At 47.9% G+C, this 12,477-nt stretch overlaps 1 protein-coding gene across 1 annotated transcript in view; it reads left to right on the top strand.

The window, feature by feature from the left end:
- Positions 1–8,301, top strand: part of EVA1C (eva-1 homolog C) — a 105,815-nt gene extending 97,514 nt beyond the window's left edge. The window contains exon 8 of the mRNA XM_052642284.1: positions 7,750–8,301. Coding sequence (XP_052498244.1) covers positions 7,750–8,126 — 377 coding nt within the window. The 3' untranslated portion in view covers positions 8,127–8,301. The remainder of the gene's footprint in view (positions 1–7,749) is intronic.
- Positions 8,302–12,477: the final 4,176 nt, after the last annotated feature.

Raw genomic sequence — 12,477 nt, 5'->3', positions numbered from 1 at the left:
CTACAGGTAGCTTGGTCACATTAGTGCCGCCAAGTGCACATGGGGAACCGACAGACTAGAACCCGGAGTCAAGGGGCTTATCCCGGGATGTGGAGACACACAGGCTGGTGGAACGGACACAGAAATATGCAAGGGTTCCCGATGAACGGTTCCTCTTTGAGCCATTTAAATGGTCTGTGAGGCATCCTCACAGGAGTGTTTGAATTTGTGTGTGTTCAATCGCTCAGTCATGTCTGACCCTTTGTGACCCCATGGACTGCACTAGGTCCCTCTGTGGAATTTTCCAGGCAAGAATGCTGGAGTGGGTTGCCGTTCCCTTCTCAGGGAGCTCTTCCTGACCCAAGGATCAAACCCACATCTCCTGTGTCTCCTGCATTGGCAGGAAAATTCTTCACCACAGTGCCCCTGGGGAAGCCCACGTTTGAATTTACCCTCTTCTCAATAATATAGACATATTTATTGAATTCATTCTAGAATTTAGATCATGGGTCTGAAGAAGCTCTGAGAAAATTTTCGAAGTTAGGGAAATGGAAAGGGATGGATGTGTGTGTGTCTCTCTCTGTGTGAGTGTATGTGTGTGTGTCTCTGCGTGTGTGAGTGTGTGTGTGTGTATGAATGTGTGTGTGTGTGTGTGTGTGTGTTGGAGATTTGGGGAGGTGACTTTGTTAGCTGGCTCAGCTGAAGATTGTGTCACAGGACATTTATTTAGTCTTGCTCAGAACTTGATGTCTTCCATTCCATCTAGTGAGCATTTTATTAATATTTCCTGCCCTTTGCGGCCTAGTATTTCTGACCCTGTCTTGGACCTGGGCCTTTGTGTGTCCTCGGCCTCTGGCGGAGCTCACTGTGGACTTTTGGGGTGCATGGGGGTAAGTGGGGCCATGGACGAGAATGCAGCATTTCTCCTGCATTGGAAGGGTGTCATTGTTTCATGTGAAGGGAGCTCTAGGATATCAGACAGACCCACAATGAAACAGAAGTATCATAACACATTCCGAAGTTGGAGTTACATGATCCCCTGTCAGGGAGAAGGATGGGAAATCAGCACCGCCTTGTCATGGAAGTGTGGGTTCTGAAGTGTTCCCACGGCCTCTAATCTTTGCTTCCATGACAGAAAGTTACTATCACATCCCTAGGTGCTGTCAATCCAGGCCCAGCACGCCTTGTTTTTTCACCTGACGGTAGCAGGGCCCCCCAGGATGAGCTCTTGCCCAGTCTCTTGGTGTCTTTTTTAGACACAGTAAGTTTGAGCTGGAGCTCTGTTGGCTGCAGACCAGAGTTCTAAGAGTCAGGAGACCTTAAAGGCCACCTTGGTGAGACTCCCCAGGGCTTGCCACCACTGATGAAATTCAAGTCCTTCACTGGACCTGTGAGGAACTAAGGCCAAATGAGCGTAAGGCTGACAATAGCACAGTGTGAAGATTCTGTTTAACAAGCAGTCTAATGCCTTTATTTTAACAGAATATATAATAGGAAAGGTGAAAGGTTGTTGCTGACCCACGAAAAGACGCCGGGATTCTTGGCCTCCGGAGGAGAAAAATTCAATCCGGGGCCAGAGGCGAGGTTTGATCACTCAGAGCTTTTGTATGATAAAGTTTTATTAAAGTATAAAGGAGATAGAGAAAGCTTCTGACATAGGCATCAGAAGGGGGCAGAAAGAGTACCCCCCTGCTAGTTTTTAGCTGGATGTTATATAGTCACTGCTGCTACTGCAATTGCTAAGTTGCTTCAGTCGTGTCCGACCCTGTGCAACCCCAGAGATGGCAGCCCACCAGGCTCCACCATCCCTGGGATTCTCCAGGCAAGAACACTGGAGTGGGTTGCCATTTCCTTCTCCATATATAGTCACTATCAGTCTGTTAATGAAAGAAAGGAATGTCTTAAAACTCAGAATGGCACGAGGCCCCTCATCCATAAGATATATTTTGGGAGAATCTTGGCACCAGACGATTCATCCCAGGCCATAAAATGATTGACTTGAATCTTGTAGAAGGGAGATTACCATACAAATAGTTTCGTTTACATAGACTAGGAGAACAATGTCTGAGTATAACATAATGGTTTGTCAAGTAGGTTCTCAGCCATTAGGTGGAACTGACTTGAAGACAGAGGCTGGGGTAAATGCATCGTACATTAACATAGCTCAAGACAAACATTTCCACAAGAAAAATGCACTGGTTAACTCAAGGTTTGAGAATAGTTAACTTCAGGTGGAACCAGGTGTCATTATGGCAGCACAGTATTTTAAGAGAAACTTCCTTTTTAAATTTGTATAGAGAAGGGGGAAAAATATATATATATATCACTAGTTTGTTTCCTCCTGCCACTTAAGAGAGATAAAAATGTCTGACACTTGCAGCCTATTTCCTCCATTTGGAGACCCCTGGCCTTCCTGCCTGTTACCCTCCCAAAGGGCTTCGCTGGTAGTGCTAGTGGTAAAGAACCCAGCTGTCAATGCAGGAGATTTAAGAGATGTGGGTTCTTAGATCTCCCAGGAGCCTGGGTCGGGAAGGTCCCCTGGAGGAGGGCATGACAACCCACCCCATGGGTGTTCTCGCCTGGAACATCCCATGGACAGAGGAGCCTACGGCCCGTTGGGTCACAAAGAGTCAGACACGACTGAAGCAACTTAGCATGCACACGCATGATAGGCAAAGGGGTCACAAAAGCCTACAGTGGTCCAGTTGATTTTAGAAAACAGATGGCGTCCTCTTAGTGTAAAGCCTGGGGCTCTGGACAGAGCTCTGACCCCAGGATGGGTCCCAGCTGGGTGGTGGCTTTGGGCAAGTGAGAACAGGAGGAACTGGGCCAGTTCCCAGCCACGGCTCCATCAGCTAACATCTGTGATTCTGTGACTGCAGACCAGTTGGCTGAGTTGACTAAGAAACCTCGATTCCAATTGGCTGGCCCAAGAGTTGCCACGTTTTGCATCTTTGGTCATTGGATCTCAGCAGACTCAGTTTAATGGCCTGAAGAGTGATCACTTGGCAAGAGGTTCATGGGAGCCAGAGGTGCCTAGGGTCTGATGAGTGAGAAGCTGATCCCCAGCCCCACCCACCCCCACTTCCAGAGCAGAGGGAGAGAGGAAGAAAGGCAGCTAACATCGTGGAGCCCCCGACCCCAGGCCACCAAGCCTAGTGCTGTAGATACACGGTGTCTCCCTTCCAGCACTCAGCAGAGAGCTGTGTCACCCTCAGTTGGGACTGGGCGAAGAACAAGGCCGTTCAGCCCCAGTGCTCAGGGAGCTTGCATTCTTTGGGGTGAGAAAGGATAAAATACACTCATAGACTTAACAACATTCGAGAGGCTATGAGACCTAATGACAGGGGGACTGAGTCCAGGCTGGGCATGGGGCACAGAGGCCTGGATGAGGAGGGGGAGAAAGAACATCACAGGCAGAAGGAACGGCATGTGCAAAAGCACCAAGGTGCCAAGTCATCTGGCCCCTGTGAGGGCTGGAGAGAGGCCAGTGGCCGGAAAGCAGAAAGCAGGGGCTCGAGTCTTTGGAGTTGAACTTGAGGAGGTTGGTTGCACCGGCCAGGTTCTAGCAAGCTTCACAGGTGATGGTCAGGGTTTGCTTTTTATCTGTTAGGCAGAGAGAGAAGGTTATATAGGTTTTAAGTAGGACAAGGATGCGATCTGATGTGCATTTTTAAAAAGATTACAATTCCAATGGGGAAAATGGATGAGGAGGGCAGGAAAGGAGAGAGGAGACCAGCTAGGGGCGGGAAAGGTGGAGAAGTGTTATCCTTCCTGTTTTTCAGATAAATTCACTAGATCCAAAGGCACCTTAATGATAGGAAAATACAGGTCATTCACCATGTATATGCTGTCTAATGCCTAATACCAACAACATATGGAGCCTGTATGTATAGACTTCCCTGGTGGCTTAGACGGTAAAGTGTCTGTCTATGATGTGGGAGACCCGGGTTCGATCCCTGGGTTGGGAAGATCCCTTGAAGAAGGAAATGGCAATCCACTCCAGTACTATTGCCTAGAAAATCCCACGGAGGGAGGAGCCTGGTAGGCTACAGTCCATGGGGTCGCAAAGAGTCGGACACGACTGAATGACTTCACGTTCACGTTCAGCGCAGACCCAGTTTTAAAAGTGGACATGTGACATGAGCCAGCATTTTGACAAGCGAGACTAGGTAAGCATCTGAAGAGATGGATACATAATTGGGGATCGGGGAAATAAATACAAGTCAGGCCCCAGTGAGATAGTTTTGTACCCATAAATGGGAAAAAGCTAGAATCCTGAACATACCTAGTGCTGGAGAAGACGAGGAGTCACGCGGTTTCCCAGGCACTGCAGCCACTCCGGAAGCTACCCTGCCCACATTTCCCCAAAGTCACGCGTCTTACGACTCATTCAGTTGCCCTCCTAGGTCAGCACCGGAGAGAAACACTTGCACGTGTTGACCCAGGGACATTTGCAGGAGTGGTCATGGCTACAAGGCCCACAGAAGGAACCTGGCAGCCCCCGGATGCCCACCACCTGGCGACTGCGTGAACGAACCACAGTGCCTTCAAGAGAGCGGAGTAGCATGCAGCCATATACTATTGGGTTCAAAGCAAACGCCAAAGCCCAGACACTAAGCTGTAATGTTACACCCTTTTCCTAAAGCTGTTGGGAATACGTGGAGATGCAGAAAGCTATACTCAAAAGGCAAGCAGGGGGGGAATGGCCACGGAATGCAGGTGTAGTTACCTTGATATGGGGGGAGGCTGGCGGGAGGGGAACCCACAGGTTAGACACAGGTGTTGTCAAGGTCCAGCTCCCACTCAGGGGGCTTATTCACAGCACAGGTGCTGGTGACAGAATTTAAATTGCTTAATTAAATGAATAAATACAAAGGAAGGCCATGTATTGACCCATAAAGACTGTGTCATATCCTAAGGGTTCCCTGGTGGCTCTGTGGTAAAGAACCTGCCTGCCAAGCAGGAGATGTGGGTTTGATCCCTGGGTCAGGAAGATCCCCTGGAGGAAGAACTGGCAACCCACTCCAGTATTCTTGCCTGGAGAATCCCCTGGAGCCTGGCAGGCTGCAGTTCATGGGATCGCGACTAGTCAGACACAACTTAGCTACTAAACAACAACATGGTTAGTTTAATTCTTTAAAAAAGAAATAGGGTTGGGGAAGGAGAGAGAGAGAAAGCAAGGAAGGGGGAACAGTAGCTAGCCCACCTGTCTGGAGCAGAGGCAGGCCTCTGTCCTGGCCTGAGCCCCTTCTGCGCCTATGAGACCATTGCTGGGAATGATGGTCTTGTGGGCAAGGAGAGAAGGGGGCTGTGAGTGATCACTGTTTCCCAGAAGCTTGACCAGCACGGGGTATTTCTGCCTGGAACTGGCCTGTCCTGAACGGGGCTGGCTGGAAAAGGTCCCAAATGGGTGGGAGTCCGTTTCGCCATCGGCAGCAGCTCTTGCAGGCATGGCAGGAGGTGATGTTGTAGGCCTGGCTGTAGGTGGGCTCAGGGTTGATGCTTTCGCAAGAGAAGGGGAAGCTGAGTTATGGCTGCACCAAAAGCCCGTATCAGAACCATGAGGACAGGAAGGTTGGAGAAGACAATGAGCCGCAGGCTTGGTGGGGCAGTGGCGGGGAGGCGGGGGGCAGGAGGCAGCAGGGGCAAGAAAGGAGGAGGATTTGAAGGGAAGAAAGGTGACAGCGGAGTCAGAAGCAATGAGTCCACCCCCAGCAGAGGCTTTGACATGCACGGGGAGAAGGAGAAAGGATTCGCCCCTCAGATCAGGGCCTTGGTTCTCAGCATCATTTTGTGTAATATTCTGGCTTAATGGCTCCTCGACTGTGTCCCAAATGCCAGCATCTCCCAATCCCCGTCCTACCACCACTCGCAGAAACAGAACGCAAAAGATGTGCCTCCAGTTGACCGAATCTTCAAACTACCTTGGGGCTTCCCCAGTGGCTCAGACAGTGAAGAACCTGCCTGCAGTGCAGTAGATGTGGGTTCCATCCCTGGGTTGGGAAGATACCCCAGAGAAGGGAATGGCATCCCACTCCAGTATTCTGGCCTGGAGAATTCCATGGACAGAGGAGCCTGGTGGGCTGCAGTCCATGAGGTTGCAAAGAGTCAGGACTGAGTGACTAACAATACTTCCAGGATCAAAATAACCTTAACTCTTGGGAAAAATATGTTGTTGTTATTTTTATAATGTTTTAATATCTTAATTTAAAATTTACTAGTTTTAATGTTATAACATATTGTCTGCATTGCAGACACAGCTCACTGCCCCTCTCCCTACCAAAATCAGCTTCGCGTTCAGACTTCTGTGACTTAGGGAGAGTGATGAGACTGTGCTCAGAGGGCTGATGGCAACAAAGAACATTTGAGGCTGGTGACTTCACCAGTGACTTGAACTGTGAGTGAAGGAAGCCGACCGGGGAAGTTTCACGTTTCAAGAAGATACCGTGTCCCACTTAGAGCTCTGCTGTCAGATCACAGGGGCTGGATTTCTTGGCTGGACATGAAACGTAACAGCCGCTGAGATCTGAACCTCCAGTCTGCGTCTCTGGGAAGGATCGAGGCGGCAGAGACAACTCGTTATTCGAGTGTAGCGAACGGGGGGCCGTGTGCCTGGAGGAGGATGGTTCTGTGGAGACGTAGGAGCACGTGCCAGTGGTTCATCTCACAAGCTGCCCACGGCTCAGGGGCTGGGCTCCCGTCCTGGCTCCACCTAAGGAAGCCAACCACGCTCAGACGGTGGCTCCCCATGCCACCCCTTGACTTCGGTCTGAGTCTCTATGTTGGGGATTCACAAAGTACAGCCCACAGGCTGGTTTTGTAAATAGAGTTTTGTTAGAACACAGCCATATCTGTATCATCTTTCGTGTTACAACAGCACAGCTGAGAAGTTGCCACACAGGTCCTGTGGCCCACGAATCCTAAAATAGGTCCTCTCTGACCCTTTACAGGAAAAAAAAAAAAAAGTCAACTCCTGATCTCTATTATAGGAAAGTTAACTGGATTGTTACTTCCCCAAATGGGAATGCTAGCACCTCAGGGGGTACAGAGCTGAAGAGGAACAGTCCTTTCCACATTTAATGTAAGGATTAAGCATATGTTAGGATTCAGAGAGACTAGGGTACGTAATACAAGTTAGCATTGCTTCTGATCCCATTATACAATCATTTGCATGTGGAGCTTTCATTACCAGAACCTCTATTTACATTTATTTTTTAATCTGAAAGAAGTTAAGCTGTGTAACATTTAATATCTTAGGGCTTACACTCATACTTTATATGTAATTCATTTTTCAAAGTTTACTACAATTAATAATAGCTAACAGCTTCTTAAACACTTATTATGTGTCATTGAGTGTTCTGAGAGCATCATAGAAAGTAACGCAACTTTATGATAGATAGGGGCTTTGGGCTCCATTTTACAGGTGAAAAAATCTGAGGCAGAGAGAGGTGATGTAATTTGCCAAAAGTCACACAACTAGTGAGTGGCAGGTCTGCATTTGAACTCAGGAAGGTTCAGCTTCTCAGGTCCTTTGCTATGTGTCCTCTCATAAACATACATATATTGACTACACATGCTCCAAGCCTCTTTTTTGTTTGTTTTACTCAGTAGGGGCATATGCTCTTAGGTGTGGCCGGTCTCGGGGATTCTGTCCAGGACTGGGATTCTGACTGCCCTCCTGCCTGGCCGCGTAACTGTTCCTGTGGGCCTTAGGCCTGCTGAGGGCTGAGCTCCCCCGGGCCCTGACATGCTCTCTTGCCTTTACAGCCCATCCGGAGAGAGCCGCCCTGCTGTTCGTGTCCAGCGTCTGCGTCGGTCTGGCACTCACGTTGTGCGCTTTGGTCACCAGAGTGTCCTGCACCAAGGACTTCCAGGAGCTGCAGCTGGCAAGGGAGCACCTCGTGCCAGGAAGCGACAAGGCTGAGGAGGACAGCCAGGATGAGGAGGGGGAGGAGGACTCCTCTGACTCCGACTTGCCAGGGGATCTGTCGGGGTTTGGTAGGACTACATATCCTGTCTACAGTTCCATAGAGGCTGCAGAGCTGGCAGAGAGGATTGAACGCAGAGAGCAGATCATCCAGGAAATATGGATGAACAGTGGCTTGGACACTTCACTCCCAAGAAACATGGGCCAGTTCTACTGAGAGCCAGATCCATCCTGATGTGAGCACACTTTCTGAAGAGGGAAGGTTCCAAAAGCCCCTCCAGCTCTGTTCCACTTGTACCTTCTGTGAAGGAGAATTTGTCATGCCATCCAATACTGGGGAAGCCAGAAAGTTCTTAAAGGGACATTTCAAACTGTTTACAGCACATCCCAAAATAAATGTGGAGGGAAGAAATCTTTGTCTTCTGTTATTTATTTAAAGTCATGTGTATACGCTAACAGAGCTCGAGTTCACATTTATCGAGCACTTATGATGCCCAGCGCTGTTCTAGCTGCTTTTCGTGCATTAAGTTATTTAATACTCATGACAACTTCATGCGATGATGCTGTCATTTTCATTTCACAGATGGATATTCAGAAGATCTCTGTCTATCCATCAGGAAATTATACTACTATTCAAGATGGCAAGCATGAGTTGAGTGACCTCAGGCTCACTGGTGGTATTATGTTTAGAGAAAGGGTTGGCAAAAAAAATTTTAAGGTGAAGATAATAAATATTTTAGGCATTTCTGGTCAGATAGTGTCTACCGCCACGACTCACCTCTGCCACTGGAGCTCAAAAGCAACCACAGCTAATACATACTGGATGAACACAGCTGTGTTTCAATAAAACTTTATTTGTGGAAACTGACATTTGAAATGAATGAAGTTTCGCATGTCATATATTCTTAATCAATTATTTTAAAATGTAAAAGCCATTCTTAGCTCATGGACTGTACAAAACAGGCGGTAGACTGGATTTGGTCTTGATTTTATAAATAAATTATGGTTTACGTGGCTCAGTGGTAAAGAATCTGTCTGCCAATGCCGGAGACAATCCATGGTCGGGGGGGGCGGTCACAAAAGAGTTGGGCACAGTTTAGTGACTAAAACAACAGTGGTTTACAATGGGGCTTCATTCATGGCTCAAATGGTAAAGAATCTGCCTGCAATGCAGGAGACCCAGGTTCGATCCCTGGGTTGGGAAGATCCACTGAAGAAGAGAAAGGCTACCCACTCCAGTATTCTGGCCTGGAGAATTCTATGGACAGAGGAGCCTGGCGGACTACAGTCCATCAAGTCACAAAAAGTCAGACACGATTGAATAACTAATGAATGAAGCACAAGCTAGAATCAAGATTGCAGGGAGAAATATCAATAACCTCAGATATGCAGATGACACCACCCTTATGGCAGAAAGCAAAGAAAAACAAAAGAGCCTCTTGATGAAAGTGAAAGAGGAGAGTGAAAAAACTGGCTTAAAACTCAACATTCAGAAAACTAAGATCTTGGCATCTGGTCCCATCACTTCATGGGAAATCGATGGGGAAACAGTGGAAACAGTGTCAGACTGTTTGGGCTCCAAAATCACTGCAGATGGTGATTGCAGCCATGAAATTAAAAGACACTTACTCCTTGGAAGAAAAGCTATGACCAGCCTAGACAGCATATTAAAAAGCAGAGACATTACTTTGCCAACAAAGGCCCATTTAGTCAAAGCTATGGTTTTTCCAGTAGTCATGTATGGATATGAGAGTTGGACCATAAAGAAAGCTGAGTGCCGAAGAATTGATGCTTTTGAACTGTGGTGTTGGAGAAGACTCTTGAAAGTCCCTTGGACTGCAAGGAGATCCAACTGGTCCATCCTGAATGTCAAAACAGTCAGTCCTGAATATTCATTGGAAGGACTGATGATGAAGCTGAAACTCCAATACTTTGCCCATCTGATGCAAAGAACTGACTCATTTGAAAAGACCCTGATGCTGGGAAAGATTGAAGGCAGGAGGAGAAGGGGATGACAGAGGATGAGATGCTTGGATGGTATCCCCGACTCAGTGGACATGCGTTTGAGTAAATTCCAGGAGTTGGTGATGGACAGGGAGGCCTGGCGTGCTGCGGTTCATGGGGTTGCAAAGAGTCGGACACGACTGAGTGACTGAAGTGAACTGAACTGAACTAAGAACAAGAAAAGAATTTTTTTTTCTTTCTTGTGCCAGAGGTACTTAGTGCATAAAAATGATGGTGTCGAATCTTCTCATATGCTGACTACCAACGAGGTCTCCCTCCTTATCTTACTTCATCATCACATCAACCCTGCAAGCAGGTATAAATCGTTGAAGAGGCTGAAGGTTGACAGGTTAAGTATTGGGGCCAAGTCACATGGTACAAAGTGCTGGAGCTGACTCAGTGGTAAGGTGAGGAGGAAATTCTAGCTGTTCCCCCAGTATCCCAGGTATCAACAGATAAAAATGGAAGGCATTTCCCTCAGTCCCCAGATCCTGAAGGTGGAAGGCCCATCTAAGTCACACAGAAGAGGTGGGTGTGGGGGAAAGGGCCTGTCTCTCATCAACCAGCCTAGCTGCCCGTATGGGGGAGCGGCTGCATTTTGCTTTGCTTTGTTTTCTGTGATTCAGTTTGCCTTAGTTCATTCTAGCTGCTATTACAAAAATACCGTAGATGGAATGGCTTATAAACAACAGAAATTTATTTCTGTTTTGGAAGCTGAAAGTCCAAGATCAGGGGGCCAGCAAATTCAGTGTCTGGTGAGGGCCTGGCTTCCTGGCTCATAGCTGGCCATCTTCTTGCTGCATGCCCACATGGCAGAGGCGGCAGGGAATTCTCTGAGGTCTCCTTTGGTGCCTGCTCAGTTGCTTAGACGTGTCTATCTCTTCATGACCCTATGGACTGTAGCCAGCAGGCTCCTGTCCATGGGACTTTTCCAGGCAGAAATACTAGAGTGAGTTGCCATTTCCTTCTTCAGGCAATCTTCCTGTCCCACGGATTGATCCTGCGTCTCCTGCATTGGCAGGCAGATTCTTTACCACTGAGCCACCCAGGAAGCTGGAGGTCTCCTTTATAAGGGTGCTGGTTTTATCCATGAGGGCTCTGCCATCATGACCTAATCACTTCTCACTTCCCACCTCCAAATACCGTCACATTAGGTGTTAGGTTCTAACATGAGTTTTAAGGTACACAAACTTTTAGTCTACACCAAAGCTGAAATTCACGAGAAGTGAAATTAACCACTTTAAGGCACGCAGTTCAGTGGCTTTTAATATATTCACTATGTGGTAGGACCACCACTTCTACCTAAGTCTGAAGTGAAGTCGCTCAGTCGTGTACAACTCTTTGCCACCCCATGGACTGTAGCCTGCCAGGCTCCTCCCATGGGATTTTCCAGGCAAGAATTCTGGAGTGGATTGCCACTTCCTTCTCCAGAGGATCTTCCTGACCCAGAGGTCGAAACCAAATTGCCCACACTGCAGGCAGACTCTTTACCATCTAAGCCACCAGGGAAAGCCCTTCTACCTAATTCCAAAACACTTTCAATACCAGAAAATAAAACCCCCACCCCATTAAGCAGCCACTCCCCATTCCCTCCTTCCTCCAGCCCCTGGCAACTACCAGTCTGTGTCTGTGCATTTAGTTATTCTGGGTAGTTCATATAAAGGGAGTCACACATGTAAATGGGATCTTCTGTCACTGGCTTCCTTCATTTAGCATAATGTCCTCAAGTTCATTTGTGCTGTGGCATGAATCAGTACTTTCTTCCTTTTACGGCTGAATAATATTCCACTACATGTATAAACCAGGCTCTCTTCGTGCCTCAGTCGAGGAATCTGCAATGCAGGAGACCTGGTTCAATCCCTGAGTCGGGAAGATCCCCTGGAGAAAGGAATGGCTACCCACTCCAGTATTCTTTCCTGGAGAATTCCATGGACAGAGGAGCCTGGCAGGCTACATTCCATGGGGTTGCAAAGAGTAGGACACAACTGAGCAACTAAGACTTTCGTATATGGATAGACCTCGCTAAGTTCATGCATTCATCCGTTTGTAGACATCCAGGTTGCTTCCGCCTTGGTCTACTGTGAGTAGTGCTGCTGTAAACATTCGTGTGTAGCATTTTAATAGCAGTGAAACTACAAAGGGACTTCCTCAGCAGTCCAGTGATTAAAACTCCAGTGCCTTCCAATGCAAGGGGGGCAGGTGTGATCCCTAATCGGGAACCAAGAGTTCATATACTGCTCACAGTGCAGCCAGAGAAAGAAAAGGGACCGAGAGTTCATATACTGCTCACAGTGCAGCCAGAGAAAGAAAAGGGACTACATGTTAAAAGACAAGTGCGGATCCAGTTGACTAGGCATCAGGTGGGTTCCATTTAACTAAAGGAACGGGGACTGAAGGTGAGGCAGAGTGGCACTCTCCCTTCTGTCTATTTCAGAATGTGCGTTTCTTACACTTATCCGAGAAGGTGGGAGGGTAGGACTCGGTCCATAAAGGTGTCATATGCACAGGCTGGGGTGGTGTACCCAGAGGCTGAAACCCCTCAGCACCTCCAGGGACCCGAGTCG

The sequence above is a fragment of the Budorcas taxicolor genome, chromosome 1 (genome assembly GCF_023091745.1).
Source record: "Budorcas taxicolor isolate Tak-1 chromosome 1, Takin1.1, whole genome shotgun sequence".
Lineage (NCBI taxonomy): Eukaryota > Metazoa > Chordata > Mammalia > Artiodactyla > Bovidae > Budorcas > Budorcas taxicolor.
Note: the sequence above shows the minus strand (reverse complement) of the source record. Positions and strands in the feature narration are given on the sequence as shown.